A 23,368-nucleotide genomic window follows, 5' to 3' on the forward strand; every position below is an offset into this window, starting at 1 on the left:
CGGCGGTTGCACCGGGCGTTGGTCCCGGCGGGACAAAGGCACTGCCGGCGCACCTTCCTCCCCCTGGCGGCCGCGGGCGGGAGCGTGAGGGACGGCCCGGACCGCAGGGCCCCCTCAGGCTAACCGGGGCTTGGTAAGTAAAGTTTATAGGAGTATTCACTTGTCACACGAGATTACAGTATCAAAAGAGGGGGTTTAAGCCAAAGCTTTGCCTGGTTACATTCACATAATCAATTAGGTTGGAATAACCCTCTAAGATCATCGAGTCCAGCCTATGACCAAACACCAGCACTGTGACAACCAGACCATGGCAGTGAGTGCCACATTTAGTCTTGCCTTAAATACCTCCAGGAACAGTGATTCTGCCACCTCCTTGGGTAGTACATTCCAGTGTCTAATCACTGTGTCTGTGAAGAAATTCCTCCTAATGTCCAATCCAAACCTCCCCTAGGTGCTGCTTGAGGCTAAGTCCTCTTGCCCTATCATGAGTTGTCTGAGAGAAGATCCTGACTCCCATCTTGCTACAACCTCCTTTCAGGCAGTTCTAGATAGCAGTAAGGTCATCCCTGAACCTCCTTTTCTCCAGGCTAAACAACCCCAGTTCCCTCACAGGACTTGTGACCACAGGACTTGCCCCAGACCCTTCACCGGCTCAGCTGCCCATCTCTGGACACACTCCAGCACTTCAATGTCCTTCCTGAATTGAGAGGCCCAGAAGTGGACAGAGCACTGGAGGTGTGGCCTCACCAGTGCTGAGTGCAGGAGAAGAATCATTGTCTTTGAAGACATTCCTTTTGAGAGAAAATACTCATGTCGCAAAGCCTCTTCTAATATACTCCCATACCTTTGCCCAGGTCAGCTTTTAAAAGTAGCTATAGTTTTTGTGGCCTACTAAGAGTATATTGAACCTTTTATATGTAAGCAAAGGTGTGTTATGTTTGCTTCTATATTATTGATGTATTACCCACAGAACGATTATGGTCCTTTGTAGCCAAGTTCAATTAAACTTGTTTAAATTCAAGGAAATGGAAGATTGCTACAGGTTGAAAAAGAGATTTGCTTGCTTAAGGTTAGCTGTAGAGGCACAGATTCCCTGCTTAGGGAACAGGTCAGGCTGTCAGATACTGCTTCTCTTTGGGAACCACACTGTGTAGTGGGAATGTGCTGCAGAGCCCCATGAGGCTGGGGCTGCTTTTAGCTCTGCCAGGAAACCCCCTTAACCGGGCAGATGCAGAAGTATGGGCCAGACCGAAGCAGCTGGGCCATGCTCCCTGCTGAGTGTCTACCAGCAGGCCCTGTGCTTCTCTTCTTGTGTAAGAAAGCACAATCCAGGGGAATACACAGTGTCACTAGGCAGGATCATACAGACCTGCCACTGTCAAAAACAATGTTTGGCTGCAGGAATTGGCTTGGGAGGCAAATGAGTAGGGCAAGTCCTGTGATTCCCGAGGCATGGGCGTTTCCGCTAAAACAAATGAAGTATCACCATGGGTGTGCCCCAGCTTCTGCCTGGGACTGGGGTGAGTCTAACATGGCTCTGTTGGCAGCATCCCAGACTACAGGGCTGAGCAGGTAGGTGTAGTCAGGAACATTTGCTGTTACTGCTTATAATTTCCCAGTGCCTTCACTATCTTTTTTCACACTAGTACATTATAAATTAGATTACATTACAGAAGCTGGCATCTCTCTTCTGAAGGAAATTTCCTTCTGGTTTCCTTTTCTTCCTTGATAATATTTCACAACTGGCTGAATAACTCCAAAGCCACAAAGCATATGTCTAGGCTATACTGTGGTCTGACAGAGACAGGACTTAACCGAGATAGAAGTAGCTGTCAGGTCTTTTAAGATGTTCAGTAGCATCTAAGGCTATTTTGCAGCTCCTACCCTTGTGAGTCTTTAGAATGCCTTTGTGCAGAATTGCTAGATTATGAATACAGATATTAGTACTGAAGACAACTGTCTTGAGGACAGACTTCTTTTCAAGGAGCCACAGAAACACAAAACAAGACTACAAAAGATAAAATAGATGGCGACCTCTTTCCACTTTCTATTGTCTTTAAGCTGGTTTTCCCATTCAGACCCTCTCCAGGAAATACATATCAACGATGCTTGAATGATAAAGCTTAGCTTGCCATTTAGAGCCTAACTTATTGAGGCCAATTTATTTATTTTTTTATAAGAGGTTAAGGAAAAGCGAAACTACAGCAAAGCTAGGGAACTCTAAGGTCATGTGACCAAGAAGAAATGAAAACTGGACAACAGCATAGCAGTTGGTATCTTGAAAATACTTAAAGCATTATATTATGCTATTCTTAACAGAAGTACAGCAGGTGTTCCTCACCCTTTTTATCACACTAACCTTCCAGTACAGTATTTTTCTTTTAAAGAGGGGATTAAAACAACAGTTACTGTAAGTAAAATAGGGTTTAATGCCAATAACAGTAATTGGCTGACTGTGATGTGATGGAAATCCCATTCCAGGTATACAGCTATATGGTTATGTGCTACTCCTGACAGTTTTCCAGAAAAAGAAGTCTTTTTTACCCTGCCACAGCTTCTGCTGGTCTGGCAGGAGCAGAGCTAAAGGCAGGATATGGTGTCAGAGAAGCAACTCCATGGTTAGATGCTGAGCATCTAACATCTCCAGTCAGCCAGGCACAGAGAGGGACATCAGTGGAAGCAGATTAGTGATGAGTGACCTGCTTTTCTCCCTCATTACATCTCCTCCAAGACACCCTCCATAGTGACCAAAAAGCAATACCAACAGAGAAAGCCCCCTCACTAGAGGAGATGGCAGCGTACACAGTATAGCTGTATGACAGTCGCCACTTCTTGCCCCCATGTTAAAATAATTTCCAAAACTGTGACTGGAGTTCCTTGAAGCAGTTGAGTAAATGCCAGCTACTGCAATAAGGGGGCTTCAGGCCTCAGCTGCATTGCTGTTTTCATCAAGTGAGTCCCAGTGGCTCTTTGGCACGTTCTGTGTGCTGTGTCACAGTGAAACACTGAAGCCTGAGTCCCCCACACTCAGAATTGGCAGCACTGGCCTCATGAATTCATGTTCTCCTTTTCTCACTTTCGTAAATGCAGTTATGGGTTTTTTTACTTTTCTTGCCAGAAGGAGAAAAGCAAGGAAGAAGTAGAAAAATGGGAAAGCAGCTTGGAAGCCCAAACCACTGAAAGACAGACTGTTTCATTGGAAGAGTGATGAGGACGAGGAAGAAGTGTGTGTTACTGCACAATTCAGGGAGCTCCATTGAAGACAGCCTGTCTGAGGCACATCTCCCTCCTTCATTTTGATGTTCTTGCATGGGCATCTCAATATATTCTGTTCAAGACTATCCCCATGTATTACATGAAGTAAATACAACATGATTAGCTAGCAAATGGAATATTCCAAGTACTGGAACAACGAGCTCAGAGAAGACTTCAATGTGTTGTATCTGCTGAACTTTCTTTAGCTCTTGAGGTTCTATTTTTGTGCTCAGTATTGCAACTGAACTTCACAAACCGTGACACCACACTAAACAGGCTCGAATGTGTGACTTTTAAACAGCTGAAGATGAAGAATTAGCATTTTCAACAGCTATTACTAAGTGTCCCTTATGGCAGCAGAGATGAAATCCCCATACTTTCCAAATGCAAGCTTAGGCTGACTTTTCTCAGTGGTTTTTTGCATGCATCTGCATGGCACAGAGAAGCATTAAGCCATGAGGTATTTGATAGGCAGCAGTTCTGCTGCTGTAGGTGTCCCACTGCAAACTGTTTGCTCTGCAAGAAGAGACTGCAGCCAAACAGGCAGCAATTCTTGCATTTCAGAAGTATCACTAGAAATTTAAGGTTAATGTAGTAGCTAGTCTATAAAATCTAAAAGCCATGTGTGCGTTCCAGAGATTGCAATTTTCAGCTGAAAAATATGACCTGCCTGGAAATAAAGTGGACATTTACTCAAAAATTTTAAGCTTAAAATTTGCAGAACAGCTTTATTAGAACCAGGATACTCAAAAGAACTGACATGGGAACAGGGTAGAGAAGGAGGAAGAGAAGATTTACAAAAATTCCCCTGAAACCTTTTCGTTTCAGTGTAATCAGCAACTTGTCTACATTGAACTAGCCCTGAAAGTCTAAAGTTGATTTAGTTGATTTATTTAGCATTTTTTTAGTGTTCACACTGAAAAGAATTTTAAAAGTATTGTTATTAAAATTGTGCCCTGTAGTTCTTGCATCACCTCTTTGCTTTCTGCATCTAGTCTGAAACTTTGTACCCAACAGCACTGAAGGCACAGAAGAGTGATTGAGAGCAAAATTAATGTTATTTTAATATTACTCTTTCAAAAACTGGGGTAATCCCAAACCTAACCCCTCCCCAGCCTAGGGCAAGAAAGTATTCTTGCCAAATTAGCTTCAGTGTTTTCACCCAATTTATTTAATTTGGTGCTTCACTTGATGGTGAAAGGAGAACAGGGAGCAGGGTTTACTGGCACTACCTTTTGGGAAAAGGGCCCTCTGTCACAGAGACTGTTTTGCATAATAGTTGTGGCAAATTCCACCTTAATTGTCTACTCTCACCAAAGCAGGAGTTGGGGGAACTGCTGCTCAAGAGGACAAAGCAACCAGCCCAGGAGCCTTGGTCTCATCAGAGGGAAACAAGAAGCCAAAGACATCAGGTTACACAGAAATATTCTCAGGTATTTTCCTTTTGTGGTAAATGTTCCCCCCAGACAGCATGAGCAGGCTGCAGATAGGAAGTAACAGTAGCATTAAGAGAATTTGAAGGAGGTAAGCAGGCTACTTTGGTGTTTTAGAATGAAAAGGCATGGTAGGGGGCAGTCTTTGTGTAAATAAGCATTTGTAAATAAGAATTTAAAAATCAAAACAACCAAAAAACTCCAAAGCTATGGGGGCTTAAGGAAAAACATATTTAGAAGCTTCAAATACACAGAAGTGACATCTGTTTTAAGAAGTGAAATTATAATGAGTCATTTGTAAGGATTTCCCCCGTCCCAGCCTCCCCAAATAAGGGCACCTGGTGTAATAGCTATTAATGCATCATATGGCCAATTTCCCAGCTTCATAAAGGGTTTTGTGCTTTGATAGACGCTCAAATGAACTAACCTAGAGACTGCAGGTATCTTTCAAAAATATGGACAATATCCACTAGTTTAAAATGTTGCCCTTAAAAGCCAGTTCCACCTTAATGACACATATCACTGCAGTTGTGTGAGAATGGGTCCTGCTTTCATCATCAGAGGATCCTTTTTCTCAAGCACATTCCAAATTCAGTTTCAAGTTTATATCCTGAACCTTGACAACTGTTCTGATACTGACGTGTGCCATGCATCCATAATCAGAAGCCTAATTTTTTTCTTCCAAACAATTTACGCAGTGGTTCATCAGCAGGTCATGCATTTCCCCATGTGTCCTCCCCCAATCTTTACTTAACTGTTGACCTAAGCAAAATTTTCAGGACTGCAGTTAAAGACATAGCTAAGAACACCCACTGAAACTTCTCAGTCCACAATTCAATCTTCTATTTTAAAAAGTGTGCTTAACTTGAGGGAGTTAAGTGCACAACAAAATATATGATTGTTCTTAAATAAATTTAGGTATTTTGAAAACATGGAGGTAACTCAGGTCAAGGGAGGTGATCCTGTCCCTTTACTCAGCCCTAGAGAGGCCACACCTGGAGTGCTGTGTCCAGTTTTGGGCTCCTCAGGACAAGAGATATGGAGCGCCTGGATCAGGTCCCGTGGAGGAGAGCAAAGATGATTAAGGGAAGGGAGCATCCCTCTCTCAAGGAAAGGCTGAGGGAGCTGGGCCTTCAGAAGAGATGGCTGAGAGGGGACCTCATCAATGTCTGCCAGTATCCAAAGGGGGACTGCCAAGAGGATGGAGCCAGGCTCTTCTTGGTGGTGCCCAGCAATAGGGCAAGAGGCAACAGGCTGAAAGCTCTTCTGGAATGTGAGGAAGAACATTTTTACTGTTCAGGTGACTATGCACTGGAACAGGCTGCCCAGAGATTGTGGAGTCTCCCTCACTGGATTCAAGAACTGCCTGGACAACTCCATGTGCTCTGAGAGGGCCCTGCTTGAGCGGGGATGTTGGAGCAGGTGATCCCCATTGTGGTCCCTTCAAACCTGGCCCATTCTGTGAATTTGCCAGAACCACTACAGAATGCAGGAATTGGGGAAGAAGAGCGCCACCATGTTCAAAATAGAGAGATTTCTAACTAATCAGAGAAATTAAGACTGATTTAAAAAAAAAAAACAAACCAAAACAAAAAAAAAAAAAAAAAAACAAAAAAAAAAAAAAAAAAAAACCTAGAAAACCTGAACCCATTAAAATGTCTTGGCAATCATTTGATAAAGATATATCTTTTACATTTCCTAGTCTGAGGCTGTAAATGGAAAGTAACCACAAATTTCACAGAGGAAAAAGTGATGTTCAACATTTGTGTACTGAAAGCTTAAGTAAAGTCCTAACCTTGGTCAACTACTACTTAGACAACACACTGCAGCCAGCAGCAGGATCCTTAGTCTAATGAGTGTGCTCTGAAAACATTGCAGCACAAACTACCCAAGTTAGATAAGCTACTTTCACTCCTAGGAACAAACACTGCAGATTTATCCCCTTCCTTCCAGAAACAATGTTTTAAGGAAGTTTAAATATCTGCCACTGATGTTATTCACTGAGAATTAAAAACATAAAAGCATGTTTTAAGATGTTTTACACCACATCCTTAGATGTAACTGTAAATGAACAAGAACACCATGGCTTCAATGAAAGTTATTTAAATTTGAATGCAGAGAATACTTTATTAACTGATTACAGTTTTGATGACCAATTTTAAACCATAAGTAGTGTGGGAAACATAGTGGGGGACATTAAGGCTGAGCCATATATATATAGACAAATCTGGATACTGATATTCTGTACATTTAACCTCTGCTTTTTCTTTATACATCTTTTATTCAGTGTCTGCAATTAATCAAAGAGGAAAAAACAAAAAAAAAAAACCCAGCCACTAATTTAGTCTTATACCTGGAATGAATATTTGCATGGGTTTTTGAATGCAGTGTAAATTTCAGTGGAGATCAAACAGATTTTTTTTTTAAACCATATTCCCAATGATGTGTTTAAGTAGAACTGGAGTTTGTTGCTATTATAGATTTGTGCAATTATTTTTCTCTTTCAAAAACTAGCAGTAGTTCTTTCGTGTAGAGGTTAATCTATTTAAGATAGCATTAAACTTACCTAACAGATTGGGAAATCAATGTAAATTAAGTGCCCGTGGTGTGTATCAGCTTCTTGCTCTAAGCAACCCCTATCACTTAGGTGGACATACCTGCAATTTTACAGAATTACACTGACTTTTCAACAAAACCCAGGAAAAAAAATTAATTTACTGTTTTTGCACTGTGAGCAGTGCTCCTACACAACGTGATAACCGTTTTCCATCTGTACAGCTCCCTTTTGTAAAGTTGGGCAACACATATAAAAGAAAGACAGACATCAATGGTTTGTGTTCTGAAAGATATTTCCGTTCTTTAGTTCCAGTCACTGAAGGAAGAGGCAGAGGCAAGTTTGAATTATCCCAGAAAACTGAACAATTGGTTTTATTTGGTGTCTTCAAGATGCTTCACCTTCTGTGGGAGATGTAGATGATGTAGGAGAGACCATTTCAGGTTTTCGTGAAATTCTGTCCAATTCTGCCTGAACGTCTGTTAAAACTGGCTTCTGACCTACAAAATAAATGTGTACCATTCAGTTATGTTTATGAAAAGCCTATGGTATCTTCAATTCTCAAATCAGACAAATCCTAGTAATTGTTACTGCATGCTTTAGGTGCACAACTAAGGCATAACACCAAAACCCAAAAGAAACAGAAAGGAAGCAGTAGAGAGAAAGTCACATCCTATCATATTTCTGAAGAGGTAAAGTATAAAATAAAGAAGACTGTTAAGACTTGCAGTTATGACTGCTTCTACACAATTTTCTGTATAATTTGAATTTGAAATAATGCTGAATGTAAAAATCAGTGGTCTCACCAAGCCCAGCAAAGCCAGTTTTGTGTACTTGATCAGCATAAACCTGACACCACTGCTCACAGGTGCACACAGACCTGCAGATGGCAAATCCCTTTCTCTTCTCACCCACTTATCTCCTCCCTAACTTGAACTGGCACAAACATTTGTGCAGCCACACTCTAACCTCATTCAAACTCAAGACACACCATTTCCCCCCACCCTTTTAATTCCTGCTCCTCAGTCTAGGTTTCTGTCCCACTATGTTCTATAGCAAGAATGGAGAAGACAACATGGGAAAAGGCAGTGCAGGATTAGGACTCCAACGCTATGACAAGTGTGCACAGTATCTGTAAAAGAATATGCTACAACTGCAAATGTGTCAGAAGTGTTCCAGCATCCTTTCTAAAGATGCAAATTAACAGGAACTATCCATAAAGGTAATTTTAGCCAGATGTACTTTGCTGCTCTTCAAATCATTTAACAAAAGATCATACTGTATTAGAATCAAAGCAGCTAACATTCCAACTACTAAGCAGAGGAAATTTCCGAAAGCTGCTGAGGAAAAAGTAATTCTCAAATCCCAAACTACTGTCTTAACAGACAGTTTTACAATTTTCAGATTTGAAGAGTGAATGACACAGATATCACTAAATACAGACAGCAAACACTTAGGAAGGAGAAGAGGCCACATCTAAGCCAGATTTGTACATATTTATGGTAATTCCTTGAAAACATAGTCCTTTCTGATGTTAAACTGGCTATAAACCTAACCCTTCATTTGTTGCATAGTAGGAAATATCTGAGAACTGGTTTGCTCCTTAACAATTAAATTTTGTCCTTAAAGTTTCTGCCATAGCCCCAGACAGAACACTGTTCTGGAGTGCTGCCTCTGTTTGCTTGGCATCATCCAAACCTGCTGCCAGCCACTCCCCACAGGATTTTTCAGTGGGTGCTCTCTGTGCCTCATATTGCGTCAGCTGCATTTGTTTGAACAATCTCCATATGCTGTTCAAACTGGCACTGCTGACTTTGCCTACAGCAAAGGAAGCACTCAAACTTTGCTTAGCCCACTGAGTTTTGCACTTAGAGAAGGGAAGTGTGCACCGGCGAAAAAAAATTCAGGGTTAATCTACACAAAATGTTGTAGGGAAGTGTGAAGTACAGATGAAAGACCAGCATTCCCCCCTAAGTGCAGCATTATTAACCTCTGGGAAGCAGGGAGGGAAGGTATCTGTGTACACATGATCTTAAGTAATACAGAAACATTTTAAATTGGAATAGCAAGAAATGCCAGCATAGTCCTGCATCTAGCTTTAGCACAGTCACTATTAAACATTTCTAGATTAATAGTAATTATTAATTGCCTCATATATAAACAGCTGTCAAAAGAAAAACACATAAGTATTTTTACAGGCTGCCACCAAACTCAAAGTGCTCATCACATCAGAGCTAGAGCTCTAGTAAAAGAAAATTTAAAGCTATTTTAATACTGACAGTATAGTCAAAAAGAATCAGTTTGAAATACAATCCTAACCTATTTAATTAAGACTAGAAGAGGCTTATGGCATAAGCCATTTCATTAGAACGGTGGAAACAAAGGGAAAAAATTAGGAACTCATGTAGACACAATTCATGCTTTAACAACTACATGAAGATTTTTTTCTTTGCTCCTCTAAAAGCCACAAAAAGGCAATACTAAAGTGCTGTGAAAACAAAAGCAAAAAGCCATATAGATATAAAAGCATATATATATATAAAAAACATTCAGTTAAATTTAGTAGTATTCATACTTTTGATAAACTATGCTAACAGGAACAATTCATCACTGAATTTAGATTGAGTCGATCTTTAATGTCATTAATCATACCTGACTTTTTTGCTGATGGTGGTAAGTTGCTGCCAGCACCTCCAGTGCCACCTCCCCCTGGACTGCCACCAACACCACCAGGGCCACCAGGAGAACCAGTTTTCTTGCTCAGGAGACTATTGAAGAAGTTAGCCAGGACTCCTTCAGATGTAGCTCCAGCTACAAGGGGAAGAAGTAAAGAAAAACCACAACACAAAACCAACACAGATTTTCTAAGTAAATACTTATTTAGTGTGTTAATAAATCTAAATAAGCACATTAAAGCAAGCAGGCAAAACAATTATTTTGCTTCTCCAGCTGCATGTGTGCTCTCACAAGAAAAGGTACCTTTCATATTGGGATCAATCTTTTTTGACCCAGTGGGGATAGGTGTAACACTGGCAACATTCGATGTTACAGATCTATTTGGTGTCCTAGGAGATCCACCAGGAACTCTTGGTGAGGCATCCTATTAAGAAAAAAAACAAAACAAAAAACAACAGAACAACAAACCTGAAGTGTAAGAACAGATTAAATGAAGCATTTTGTTATTTCTCACACCTCCTAAGCTTTTGTATTTTAAATGTAGTATCTCATGCAATTGAAACGACAGAGATAAAACTTGCGTACAAGTTTTATCACACTCGTAGAACATTGTTAAAACTATTAACTTTGGTGTAATTAAAGCACAAGAGAAGATTTAAATTTTATCCCTATGAGAAACCTGAAAATTCACATGCCTCTGGCCATAAATGCATTCTAACATACAAAAAAGAAAGCCAGGACCTTCAGCCATTGCTGTCAATACTAGTTGTCATGACTCACTGTGGAGTGTCATAATTTGAGAGCACTATGACTCTTTAAATACTAGGTAGTTAAAAACAGATCAAACAATATTTGACAGTGCAGATAAAAGCAACCCTCTAAATATATAAAAGTTAATGATTTTCATGTGATGAGATTTAAAATTTTTGTTACTAACCACTGGCCTTCCTGCAGTAGTAGGTGGTTGTTTAGCCAACTGTGACTGCAAAAAAACAAACATGCAAGAAGTGTTAGATATTATAGTGACTAAGAATGCAACCCCAAATTTGTATTGGGACTGTTGTAAAATGAAACTCTTGTTACTTGTTTTATAGACAGAAAATTACCTGCTGCTTCATAAGAAACACTTGGTCATCCTCTGCTACAATTTCTTTTTCATGAACAAACTGCAATACAAAAACATAACCATAAATTAAGAGGGAGAGAAAGAGAGAGGGAGAGAAAGAGAGAGGGAGAGAAAGAGAGAGGGAGAGAAAGAGAGAGGGAGAGAAAGAGAGAGGGAGAGAAAGAGAGAGGGAGAGAAAGAGAGAGGGAGAGAAAGAGAGAGGGAGAGAAAGAGAGAGGGAGAGAAAGAGAGAGGGAGAGAAAGAGAGAGGGAGAGAGAAATTATTTTATCTGTTGGTGCATATGACCAAAACATTCAATAATGAAGTACATGTCTAAAATACTATGATTGCTGCATATCACGTTTTTCATATTTAAGACCGCTGCCTCATGATTTTATTTAGGCCAAGTTAATTAGAAGAGAAATAGAATTATCATTAACTCCTTTGACCTGTTAGGCATAAAGCTGTAGATACATTTGTAGAAAGACCTACTAAAAAGTTTGTTTAATTGTTCAGTAAAAAGGAATTAAGTACATGGTTACAAGGCTCATTCAGGGGCCTCAGGATCAGTAAGAAACATTCATGGATGCACACACTCTGCATCATGCCCCTGTCTCTGGTAATTTGTTGAGGCCTCACCTCAGTATTACTTTATAGGTAACTATGGCACACATGACTCTTCACCTGTGTTGCATCACACTGGTGCAGGAACTGGACACAGACATCTCAGATCCCAGTTCTATGCATCAAATTGCAAGCACTCGCTTTCCAAATAAGCTCATCAAAAATTTTGGCGAAGCAAGGATCGCAAATATCAAAGTATCAAAGTTTATAATCCAGGCCTGAAGTTTATAACTGTGCAAGAGGAAATACTGTCAGTTATATTTTCCTTGGATGCCTATTTAAAATGTCTTGATATTTTCCCTAAAGATTTCAGAAAGGACATAGTATTAGTTTTCTCCATTAAAATAATTCCCACTTGAAAATAAGATCAGTCACAAAATCTTAGCTTTGTTAGAAAAAAGCTATAGAAATATTTGCCTTCAATAACCTATGAGTGCATGGGAGTCCACTGCAGGTATTTTGTTCAACAACCTTACATATGTTTGCAGGTCATTCTCTCAAGGCTTTTCGTTAGATAGTACAATGGAAAATACACTGAATATACGTAGAAGCTGTTTGCACATGTTTATTTTTGATTTTACACTGTCTCAAGCTTTCTTATTTTAAATACTCCAAAAGAAACAGAAAGTATTATGAAGTTATAAACAACTCTGAGCAAAATTAAATGTTCCTAAAAAAAAAAACAAAACCAAAACCAAACAACTCAACCTGAGAAACTGGTAAATCATGTTTAGGCTTTTCCATACCAAATATGCCTTAAAAGCAAAACAAGTGTATTTGTAGTCTTGAATAATGTAACAGTGGAAGAACAAAAGGTGTAAGCTGAAGAAGAGCTATACAGAACAAAGCCACATAATGCTCTTTAGTTAACAAAAAAGACCAACTTTAGGAACAAAATAAGAACACCACCCCCCCATGGTACATGACACTTTTGATAAGCTGGAAGCATAGTCTCAATGAAAGAGAAAAAAACTGCAGGCAAATAAATAGCAAAGCAGTTAAATGCAAAGACATCTCAGTGTACCTTTCTGACTGGTGGTTTTGTTATGATATCTTCAAAATTGTCATCTGCTTTTAGTGTCTGGAAGTTCTCATGCAATATTCCTATCTTCTTGTCATTATCCCAACCTGCAGGACTAGAGAACAGGTTATTTGGCTTAAAATTCTATTGCAACTTCAGACTATTCTTGCATGCACTCCTGAACTGCACACAACTGAGAGCCAGCAAAGCTGTCACAGTGGCCATTCTCCTATGCAAGCTGGTTATTGATCAGTACCAGCAAGTAGAGACTAGTTCACCACAACAGAAGAGAAAAATCTCTGGTCTTAACATTTCCCTTTGGAGCAATGAGTGTTTGTAATCTTCATCCACTGGCCCTCACCAAATTCCAACTCACAAGAATGTTATATGGAAATTTGAAAAGCAAAAACCAAAAAAGGCTCTAAGTGCTGCTTTAAAGCATTGCACAGATACATTTTGTAGTCACACACACATAATAGTGCAGGTAACTTACATAAATACCGCATCTTTTTCCACAACAACAGCTGGAACATTGAAAGGAAATCCGTACAACTTCTGGACTATATATTTATACACTAAATCAATGTTTTTGTTTTCTTTTACTGAAGTGTAAATAAGTGCTGCCCCATCTGAATAAACATGTTAAAGAAAACTCAGTTTAGTGGCTAGTAAAAGAAAATTAAGTAACCTTTAATCTATCAAAAAAGAGTCAGCTACTTTGTAGAATTTTGAAAGGGAATACAAAACCAAAGCAAAACAGGTCAAGTAACTTCCAACATTTCATTCTGAAATAAGCTATTAAGTAATTTAAATCAATCTTTTTTTCTGCATTTGTTTTGGCCGGCTCAGCTATTGATTTTCAAGTAAAGTAAAGGCTCTTCTCACTTTCAAAGCCCCCCAGTACCAATGGTTTCACTACAATGCCTTTAAAACAGTCTTCTGCTTTTAGTGAACAAAAATTCTCATGCCATATCCTTATATGTTCTCTTTATCCCACTCTGCAATCACTGCAGCACTAACACTAGAAGCTTCAAAAATGCCAAAGATCTTCCACTTTCCCATCTGGGTTTTTTTAATTAGGGGAACAAACTCTTACATTATACAGTGATCTGCTTTTAAAGGAAATGAAGGCAAATGAGTTTACTATGTATCAGTTACTAAGAGACCAAGAGAGTGCTTAAGTATTCTAGCAAGGTTTGGTATCAAATTAACACATTATATTCAAGGTATTAATAAAAGAGAAATTTGTACTTAGGGATTATAAAAATACCAAATTGCCTAATTTATTTCTGCAAGCCTGCAATTCAAATCCTAGAAGAAACTTAAATAATGGGGTCTGATTCCTATTCTGTGAAATTTAGAATGGAATTTCAAGTTGTACATGGCATATGCAATCATGGAGGCTAATCCCTACTATTTTATATTCTTCCATCACACACAAGAGTTACTACATAATTCCATCTTGAAAAATAAGGTCTTGGAAGCCCTTTGAAGGAAGTGCCATTTCATCTGAAGTCTCTGGCTCTTGAACTAATTTTTCCTATTGTCACCAGTTGTCCCTCCAATATAATTTAAACTTCCCTTCACCACAGCACAAATGATGACACAATATAAGCATGTTACTGGCATCTAAAATCTAGATCTCAGCATGTCTATCTGACTAAACAACACTAGACAGTATTTTATACCCTTCTTCTAAAAAATTAAGTTTAAAAATAATAATAGCACGGCAACAGCTTCTGTGCATTGTCTCTGTACCAATACAAGGAAAGTCAGTGGACCTTGCCTACGGCAATTCACACTTCTTTCCTTCCATCCTATCCTCATCCTGTAGAATTACTGAACATGGAGAAGACTGCATATCTGGGACAAAATTAATGACATGCCTTATGTGCATCTGGAGGAAGATCATACTTAAATGAATTATCTTGTTGTTATTTTAGAGAGCTTGTCAGCTAAGATGTGCTGTTCTGAAAACTGATTTCCTAAATATGGAAATGGAGGCAATAAGGAAATTAATGGTAAGGGGACATACTAGAAACCCTTGTAGCCCTGTAAAAAAAAAAAAAAAAAGATTCAAGGAAACAGAAAAATTTAAATCAATGTTGCCCATAGAGGTAGCTGAAGCAGACTGCAGGCTACAGTAAAAGAGTTGCATCCTACTTTGGTACAGACATAAATATTCTTTTAAGCTTGTCATAATATAAACATTGACTTGAGTAATGATATCATCTTTGTGATGTGTTAAAGGATACACTGTAAGCAAAACCGTCTGATATGTGACTGAATGAAGTCGAAGTGTTCATCTCTGTAGTCATGCTCTTTTTCCAGAACACTGATGGCATCACACTGTCAAAATAAACACAAAATTAATATACTGCTTCCAGTCATCTGCTAAAATAGCAATGCTGCTACACATCCAGTTCACAAGGGGAAAGGGAGATGGAGTGGGGTGGGGTAGTGCAGAGGAAAACAAAAACCTGCTAAGATAGTTTAGAAGCACAATTGAACCTTTTTGGTTTTAATAATATATAACTGGATGTATATGGAATCAGCATAACTTGAGAGTTCTTGTGACTGGAACTTTTCATTCACTCTCCCTCCCCACTCCAATGCACTCTCCACTCAAAATATCTGTTGAAAACTTACCACTAAATGATATCACCATTTTTTTACCCAATGTTTTTTACACACTGTGGCATTAAAAGACAGTGTTCTTAATCTAGTTACTAACTAGCTCTTTGCAGAGGGAGGCAAAAGCAAGAAATATGGAAGCAGAAAAAGAAAAAAGGTGTAGAGGTGGAGAAAAAAATAAAAGGAAACTAGCAGGTGGGAAAAAAAAATGCTGCTCAAATGAGAGGGTTAGCCTTCCAGAGAAGGAACAGCATATGCATCAAAAGGTTTATGCCTTCCCTGGGGACCAGCAGAGGCTGCAGAAGCAGTATGCTTAATGCCAATGAGAACTGAGGAGCTGGGGGAAAAAACCAACAAAACCAGATAAAAAGTAGCCACAGGAGAACCACACCATTGTTTTCTTTAATATGGTTACATATCTAACAGAAACCAAAACAGATCACATAAACACCCTAAGAACTGAGAAAACTTAAAAGTGCAGTGCTTCACTAACTACAATTCTCAAAGAAGTTTATCTTCAGAAAAATATCAGAAATATTAAGAAAACCCACTATTTTCAGAATATGGAGGACTGTGGAAATCAAGGGGAATTCTAGTTGCTTATTGACTACCTCATTTCTGTGAGCAAAATCAGGTCTGAGGTATTTCTCAATTCCTTAAAAACTGGTAGAACTAAAGGAAAAGCTAATTCCAAAATAACATTAAATAACGGGTTCCAGAAGATAACCAGTCTTCAATATTAAACACTTTTAAGGAGTTCTTAAGTGAGGTATTCAGAATAACTTAATAACCATGTGGTTCCCACCCCAATCCACAATTGACAGAATTACTTCAATAAAATATGCAAAAACCTAAAATGTGAAACAAACCTTTGTACAAACTACTACTACTGGAATGCCTAAGTTACATGTTAGTGTATCTGCACCCAGGGGTAAAATCACACTGTCATCTTTGTCTTCCTGTAATGAAGTATTTCTTCTCTGTGGAGAAGCTGGAAAATCCTCGCCTGGTTCTATATACTCCTGGAAGTCTCTTACCACTGAAAGTAAAAAAAGTTACATTAAAACATCAGCTGCTTTATTATTTCAACAATGATTTCCACTGCCATTGATCTCTAGCACAGTTGATTCTCTAGCACTGTACTTCTGCATCTTGGTGTTGAAAAAACGGAGCATGCACCTAGCCCTGGCTAGCTGCTGCTCTGTGCAGCACAAAGGAGAACTAGCAAGTCTGAGATCTGCTGGATCTGCCAGAAGAACATGATCAGATAAAACTGCCCATAAGGACAACATGAAAGCATATTTTTTTTATCACTGTGAAACCACTAGGCAGTTGCTACTAAGGATTACTGTTTGATCTGCTTCCTAAACGACTTAAGTTTCCTTCCATTCTTATGCCAATGTTAATGGAACAGTTTGTCAGAATAAACAGAATTAAGCCTCACACTAACTGCTTAGCTGCTACTGTATACCAGGTTTTACCTACAGACCCTTTGTCCACACTTCACTCTCTGTACAGTGACTCAATAGTAGTATAAACAAAAAATAATAGAATACATAAACACTAGTTTTAACTAGCTTTATAATTACTTAATAGCATATTAAACATTTGGTATGCTTTAAAATTATCAGATATTACTTTAAAATGTAGCAAGCAGGGTAAGTTACACTCTAACTTTCCTTTGTCCTAATTCTTGTTGCAAATCCTTGTCATGTTCTGCTGCACACGCCCAAGCCTCAAATTACAGTCACTTACTATTCCTACAGTCAGGGATGCCATGTGAGGCATAAAATGTCTGTATTTTTCACATCACATGTCCTGTTCCACACAGCAGAAACAAGGCTCTTCCAAACCAAAGCACTGCCTACTATTCCACGAGTAGCACATCCTGATTCAGTACAGGAAGTCAGGCAGCAAGGCAGCTCAGCTGCATCATGCACAGGGGTGGTGAACTACAGCAGAACATCCTCACTTCTGTGTTAATCCATTGCTACCATCACTAAACTGACTGAAGGCCTCGGAGTTCATACCTAGAAAAGCATCTGTGCAATTAACAGAGTAACACTTATTTCAACGCCCTAGAGAAAAAATTATATTAGGCGAAGATTATTCAATTTTTCTGTGGATCTTGGAGTTCACAATAACAAAAAGCACATGCACAGGTTATCATCTCAACAAGTCAACCCAGGCTCTAATTTAGGGAATGCTGCTAATTCAAGTCTGCTCCAAAGAGCTTCTGAGATTAACTGGATGTATTTGAAACCCAGAGTTCTCACCACAATATGTCAGTCACTCTACAGTGTCTTTCCTGCATAGTATCCTGTCCTGGGATAATTGCATAAATCCTCCAGTGGACTCCTAAAATTCCCAATGTGTGATCACACTAATCTTTATGTAAGTAGGGAAAGCAGTAAAAAGGAGGATTAATTTAGTATATCACAACTTCAAAACTGTGGAATACTATCTCAGGTCTTCCTTAGAAACACAGTTTCATTAAAAACAGATTAATTCAGTGAAGAGGAAGAGCTATTTCAACCCTTCACACACTGCTGCTCTGTATCCACAAATGTCTTTGTACCAGTTCTAGTCCTTGCAGGGTCTGTCTTTGAGAGGAGTTAAGCTGCTAGAAATGAAGACAAACACAGGAGCATGCCTCCAGAAAACTACACAAACAAACCCTCAGTAGATTTCAGTCCTGGTAGCAAGTTAAATCAGCTCTCAGGAGCACTGAGCCTGATGCAGGAATCTAGTGGGATCCTGTAGCCAAAAGCCAGGCAAGTGATGTTCCCTCCCTCCTTTTGGCAGCGTCAAGCTCCTGCCCGCCTAGCAATACATGAAGTCACTTCACAACAGGATCAAAACAAAAACCAGCTTCCAGTCACATCTGGATTGTGTCCAGAGCCTCTGTTATACCAAATGTTCAGATTACTTTTATCTGTAAGAATTAGACCAGATGATAGAAAACCAAAGCACACAAAAACTAAATGGAGTAGCATTTTTTTCTTGACTCATTTAATTGCTTACACTTTCTGGATTTTGTAGAGTTTCTCTATTCTGTTCAGTCTGTAAAGAAGCAAAACTATCAGCTATACACCTTTGATAACATAGATACTGTATCCACACTTTCATCCAGCAAAATCCTATCCTGAAAGTGTTTGAGAGGATGCACTAACATCCAAAAGCAAACCAAAAAATACATCCAAGAGAGCTCAGCTCCTCTAAAGGACTTCTTGTGGAAGATAACAATCCTCGAGGATACCTCCCTCAGAAGAATCTCTCTCTTAAATGGACAAACACAACAACTAATATCCCCCATACTTCGTTCCAGAGTATCTCCAACTGTCACCTCAGATTCCACTTCATCACAGCACAGATACAACCTGCATTTCTAAATTAGCATAAGCACTCATTGCTTAAGAATGTACCAGATAGAGTGCAACTTCAGACTTAAAAAGTTTAATCATGCTATTTGATCTCAACACACAGCCTTCTAAAATCTCTTCCTTGTAGTAATTCACAGAGAGATGAATGGGAAAGACTCAATTTCTACTACCAGGGTTGCTCAAAAGTAATATGGAGCTATAATGTGAGTTCAGTCAGCCAGTTTAAGAAACCCTGCAAGATCTTTGTGTTCTGCATGTTTAAAAAGACAAGACACTGACAGAGCAACAAACACATAGCTCTGTTAACATCAATAATAATTACAACAAAACTCTTCAAGTGGAAAGGGCTCAGACATGACCATGCTGCCATGAATCCTCTCAAAATTTACACTTTTGGTAGGCACAGAACATGTCCCAGATTCTCTAACTGGCTAACTAAAGGAACAGTTGAGAAGCTGATGTAGTGACCTGCCTTTAAACAAATAAATGAAAAACGGAATGCTTAGAATGTTTTTTTTCCCTTGGTGAATCTTACCTAGAAAAATACACAGAAAGCAAAACTGTAATTTTGGCTGTGTTCATTCTGAATTTTTTTCCCCCCTACATTGTTATTTTGTTAGAAAGAAGTAGTAGTATTGTTCACATAGCTACTTAAGACTTATATGAAGCTAGACTTGCTTGGTAAGTTCTAATTTTAAATAACACTTCCAAAGAATGAAAAAGACTGCAATGGAGAGATTAAATGGTGCAGAAAGCATTAAGCATATTGAAATGGATTCCCATATATTTGCAGAATACTCACACTTTTGCTCCATTTCTTTCATTTCTTCGGGAGGAATTTTTAACTTGTCAATATGTTCTCTTACAACACTTGCCCATTTTTGTAAAGAATCCAGTGCAGTCCAAGGTCTAGACATGTCCACTACCAACATAACTAGAGTGTCCTTTAGAGAGCTTGCCTCCATTGCAAATTTAAGAAGACCTTTGTGATACAGGTCACCATCCAAAATCCATACATTACATCTTGTTTGGTCTACAAAAAAAAGGAAAAACATTTAATGAGATTTACTTGAAACACATCACTACATAATGGCTACTGAATGTTCTTTGGACATGTAAAATACAAGGAAGAAAGCAGATGATGTTTTATCAGTCCACTGAAAACACAATGACACAGCAATCTGCAGCTTGTGGGGAGACATGTTCCTTGCCTTTCAAACCCTGATGTTTAATGGCTGGTAACTGAAGATCTTAAATACATTATCTGAAAGGGACGATCCAGAAAAAGCATTCAACATTTTCAAAATAGTTGTTCACCATTTTTGAGTAGAAAAATGTTTTCTTCAACATGCAACTTTGAAGAGACAAAGTGGGTGAACTCAGTCATCTTTTTGCAGCCATTGGCCTGCTCAGCTCTCCCTGAGCAGGACTGCCATCTCCCCTGCAAAACTCCATCTGGCATTCTTGGCTAACTCTAAGAGTATAGAATGTACCTCAGCCACTCAAAAAACTTAAAGAATTGTAAGTTTTTAATGAGTGAGTTTGACTTAATAGAGAGTTTACTCTTCCAATTTGCAAAAGGACAATCACCATACAAATAGACCATCCCATTGTTTTTTTCCCCCAAAAAATACCACAATACTACAAATTCACAAACACTTGTGCAGTAAAAGAAGAGATGTTGATTCAGAATTAGTTGGCTTCATGTAATTACATTTCCTTTCAGGTAAATTTTTATTACCTGTTACAGAAGTTCTGAGGAAGACATTTAAAGCACACTCCCAACCTCCTTAAATCTGGTTCCAAGCCATCCTTGTGACCAATACCCAGACATGAATGTCAGTAAAGCAGGTGATTTCAGAAAAAAAAAAAAAAAGGGCCTACTTCTTCTAGTTCTCCTTCTACATGTTTGGGATTTTTTTATACCATACACAAGAGCTACCATTTTTCTCCAAAGCTTCCAGTATATCCTTATTCACATCCTATAACTCCAGGTACTGGGATATTAAACAGGATCTTAAACATACTTTTTTCCTTTCTAACCATACCTTCACCCAAGTTTTTGGGTTTTCTTGTTTTTTAAATCTCCCTTAGCATTGTGCACAACTTCCTACCCATCAGTCGATGACAGTAGTCTTGCAGATTGTGTGCCAGCAAGACAAAGGTTTCTCTGTAGGTTCAGGATAACTACTGCCACAGCAATTGAAATGGAAAATAGAAGCCTGGGCACGTCCTCCTCCAGGCCTGAGGAACACACATCTATTCAGAATGCTGCAGCTAAGTCTGCTTCCCTGGTCTTTTCTTTTTAGCTTTTGCTTTGGACAGGTTCCTCTCCTCCTCTACCACTTAAGTGGTCATTCCTGGTAGCTACTGAAGAAATTACACAGACAAAATTCCTTATGATACAAATCACTTCTGGCATCAGCTGGATTCCTGCATACTATAAAGACACAAAAACATCCCACTGTCATTTCAAATATCATACTACTGAACCATTGCTTTCAAACTGGTTTAAGATATTGTTACAAATACAGACTCACCATCTCGGTCTTCATCATGCACATTTAAATACAAATACTCCATTCCTCTTCCTTTTTTGTACTCCTCTATTCCTTGAATTTTTCCTATTAAGCTAGTTTTACCTGCTCCATCTTCACCTGGAGAGACAGAAGTAAGATACCACTCAGTCTTTTATCACAGTTACATATTAGAAACCACCTGCGGCAAGCAGAAAACCATATCCTAACAGGGTGGCTGAGCTCATTGGAGTTTCAAAACACAGAAGGTTTTGCCCAAATCATCCATACTGTTCTAAGTGCAATAGTTCAAATACTATTTCTACTTATTGATAAATGCAATTACACCATCAACTATGCTACCTGAAATAGGCTCTTATACCCATCTTTAAAAGGATATGCTAAGGAGTAGGTAAACACCTGAAACAATTTCAGTCTTCCAACTACAACCAAATTAGTAATAAAGTTTTTCTAAAGTAGAGTTTAATTCACAGTAAACTCCTCTTACAGTTCAGAACTCTCTCATTTCAAACAGCACACTGAATAAGGCAAATCTGTTACCTCAGCTTTTATGAATTGGTTTCTTTGAATATTTTCTCTGTTACAGGTCTCAAGACACCTTAAAAAGAATAGTAAGACAAATAGTAAGCCCACTGCCTTACAGTACATGTGTGTGTGTTGGCACAGAGACAAGCCTGCAATTCAGATCCATTCACTCCTGTTCTCTTCCCTCCAAAGGGAGCTTGGATAACCACTGAGCCTTACAGCAAATACACGATGTATACACCACAACTACTGCCAGAGACCCTTCTTGAAAAACTTCATTTGTAGTCATAGGTCTCAGAGTTGGAAAACCTCATGTGCATTTTTTCCAGTTCAAAAGAATAATCAAGCTGAACTTGAACACAAAGCAGGAGTTTGCCAGTTTGGTTTTTTCTCTAATTTGCAGAATGATGAGTATGTAACAGACATTACAAAATTGCTGAAACTCACTCACACTTTATAAAATTAAGGTTAATCCCAGGTCCCTAAGAAGCACTTTATATTAACCTTGTGTCAAACAGAACATTTTTTCCAAAGTCTCTCCTATAGAGGGAGAATCTAAATACATGCTTTCAATCACATAACAAAGACAAAAGTTCAAGGGCAGTAACTTTAACTGCTAAACATAATGACATTTTCCCTTTAAAGAGAACTGACCATGCTCTTATAGATGTCACTATGGCTACATTAAAAACATTGTAGCTACAACCACTATTGTACAGAACAGAGATATCACACTTCCGATGGACTGATTTTGAATTTGCTTAAAATAACATCTCCAAGACTGCCACACTATCTTCAGTTTAGAGGATAGCTTTATTTTCATATTTCACTAATACTGGAAAACATAAGACTTACTCTAAAGTGCTGTGGGGATTTTACTCAATGGAATGAACATATTTTAAATGAAATATATTTTGAGAAAGAGAGAGAGAGAGAGAAATAAGATCAGAATTGAAGTTTGAAGTCTAGTTAAGTATTGACAAGTTAAATGAAAAATTAAGTTGTATCCCTTTAACTTTTCCTCAATTTAAGGGTTCATTTGTGAGCTCCTTTATTAAATCAAGATGTACCTGAGCAAAAAATTACAGCTAGTTTTTAAATAACCATTGAAAAGCAGTGCTACTTTCTAGTCATACATCAAGCTTTTCCTCTTGTAGGAATATCTTTTAAATAATTCTGATGAAAAAGAGAAGAGTTCAAGCTTCATCACTATAGATGAATTACAATTCCTCCTCTGCCCTCACCTCTGTACTTATCCAAGCTTCTTAAAATTGTCATGAACAAATAACGAAGAAGACTTTATTCGCTGCTGCTCTGACAAGTTATGAAGCTGCTTTACTTTGCCAACAGTGTCTGTATGATTCATTGAGCTATTTTGCCTTTCTGAATTGGTAGCTTCAATTAATGTGTGTCAGCAGAAGGCTCATTAGGTAAGACAAATCAAAATTTGTTATTCCTTTTAATGAGGGGTTGCACTTAAGACCTTTCTGAGTTTCTCAGAACAGATCACTTCCAGCTAAGTTCTTCTGCATACTACAGTTTAATTCACACAGGTGACAATAAAGATTTCAACTTGCTTGAACTTGGGAAACTTTACTATCACCTGTGTATATCGACCAG

At 38.6% G+C, this 23,368-nt stretch overlaps 1 protein-coding gene and 1 long non-coding RNA gene across 2 annotated transcripts in view; one reads left to right on the forward strand and one right to left on the reverse strand.

Annotated features, from left to right (window-relative positions):
* Positions 1-7,140, forward strand: LOC127059188 (uncharacterized). Its single transcript, XR_007776805.1, has 2 exons — positions 1-133; positions 3,119-7,140. It is a non-coding gene; the product is annotated as an uncharacterized LOC127059188 (long non-coding RNA).
* Positions 6,787-23,368, reverse strand: part of DYNC1LI1 (dynein cytoplasmic 1 light intermediate chain 1) — a 26,031-nt gene continuing 9,449 nt past the window's right edge. Inside the window, exons 3-13 of the mRNA XM_050970528.1 lie at positions 21,227-21,343; positions 19,489-19,719; positions 16,173-16,342; positions 14,925-15,018; positions 13,163-13,298; positions 12,673-12,784; positions 11,025-11,084; positions 10,856-10,900; positions 10,222-10,342; positions 9,895-10,053; positions 6,787-7,742 (exon numbers count right to left, since the gene is read on the reverse strand). Of these exons, the coding sequence (XP_050826485.1) occupies positions 7,630-7,742; positions 9,895-10,053; positions 10,222-10,342; positions 10,856-10,900; positions 11,025-11,084; positions 12,673-12,784; positions 13,163-13,298; positions 14,925-15,018; positions 16,173-16,342; positions 19,489-19,719; positions 21,227-21,343 (1,358 nt within the window). The 3' untranslated portion in view covers positions 6,787-7,629. The remainder of the gene's footprint in view (positions 7,743-9,894; positions 10,054-10,221; positions 10,343-10,855; positions 10,901-11,024; positions 11,085-12,672; positions 12,785-13,162; positions 13,299-14,924; positions 15,019-16,172; positions 16,343-19,488; positions 19,720-21,226; positions 21,344-23,368) is intronic.

This window comes from Serinus canaria, chromosome 2 (genome assembly GCF_022539315.1).
Source record: "Serinus canaria isolate serCan28SL12 chromosome 2, serCan2020, whole genome shotgun sequence".
In the NCBI taxonomy this organism is placed as follows: Eukaryota; Metazoa; Chordata; class Aves; order Passeriformes; family Fringillidae; genus Serinus; species Serinus canaria.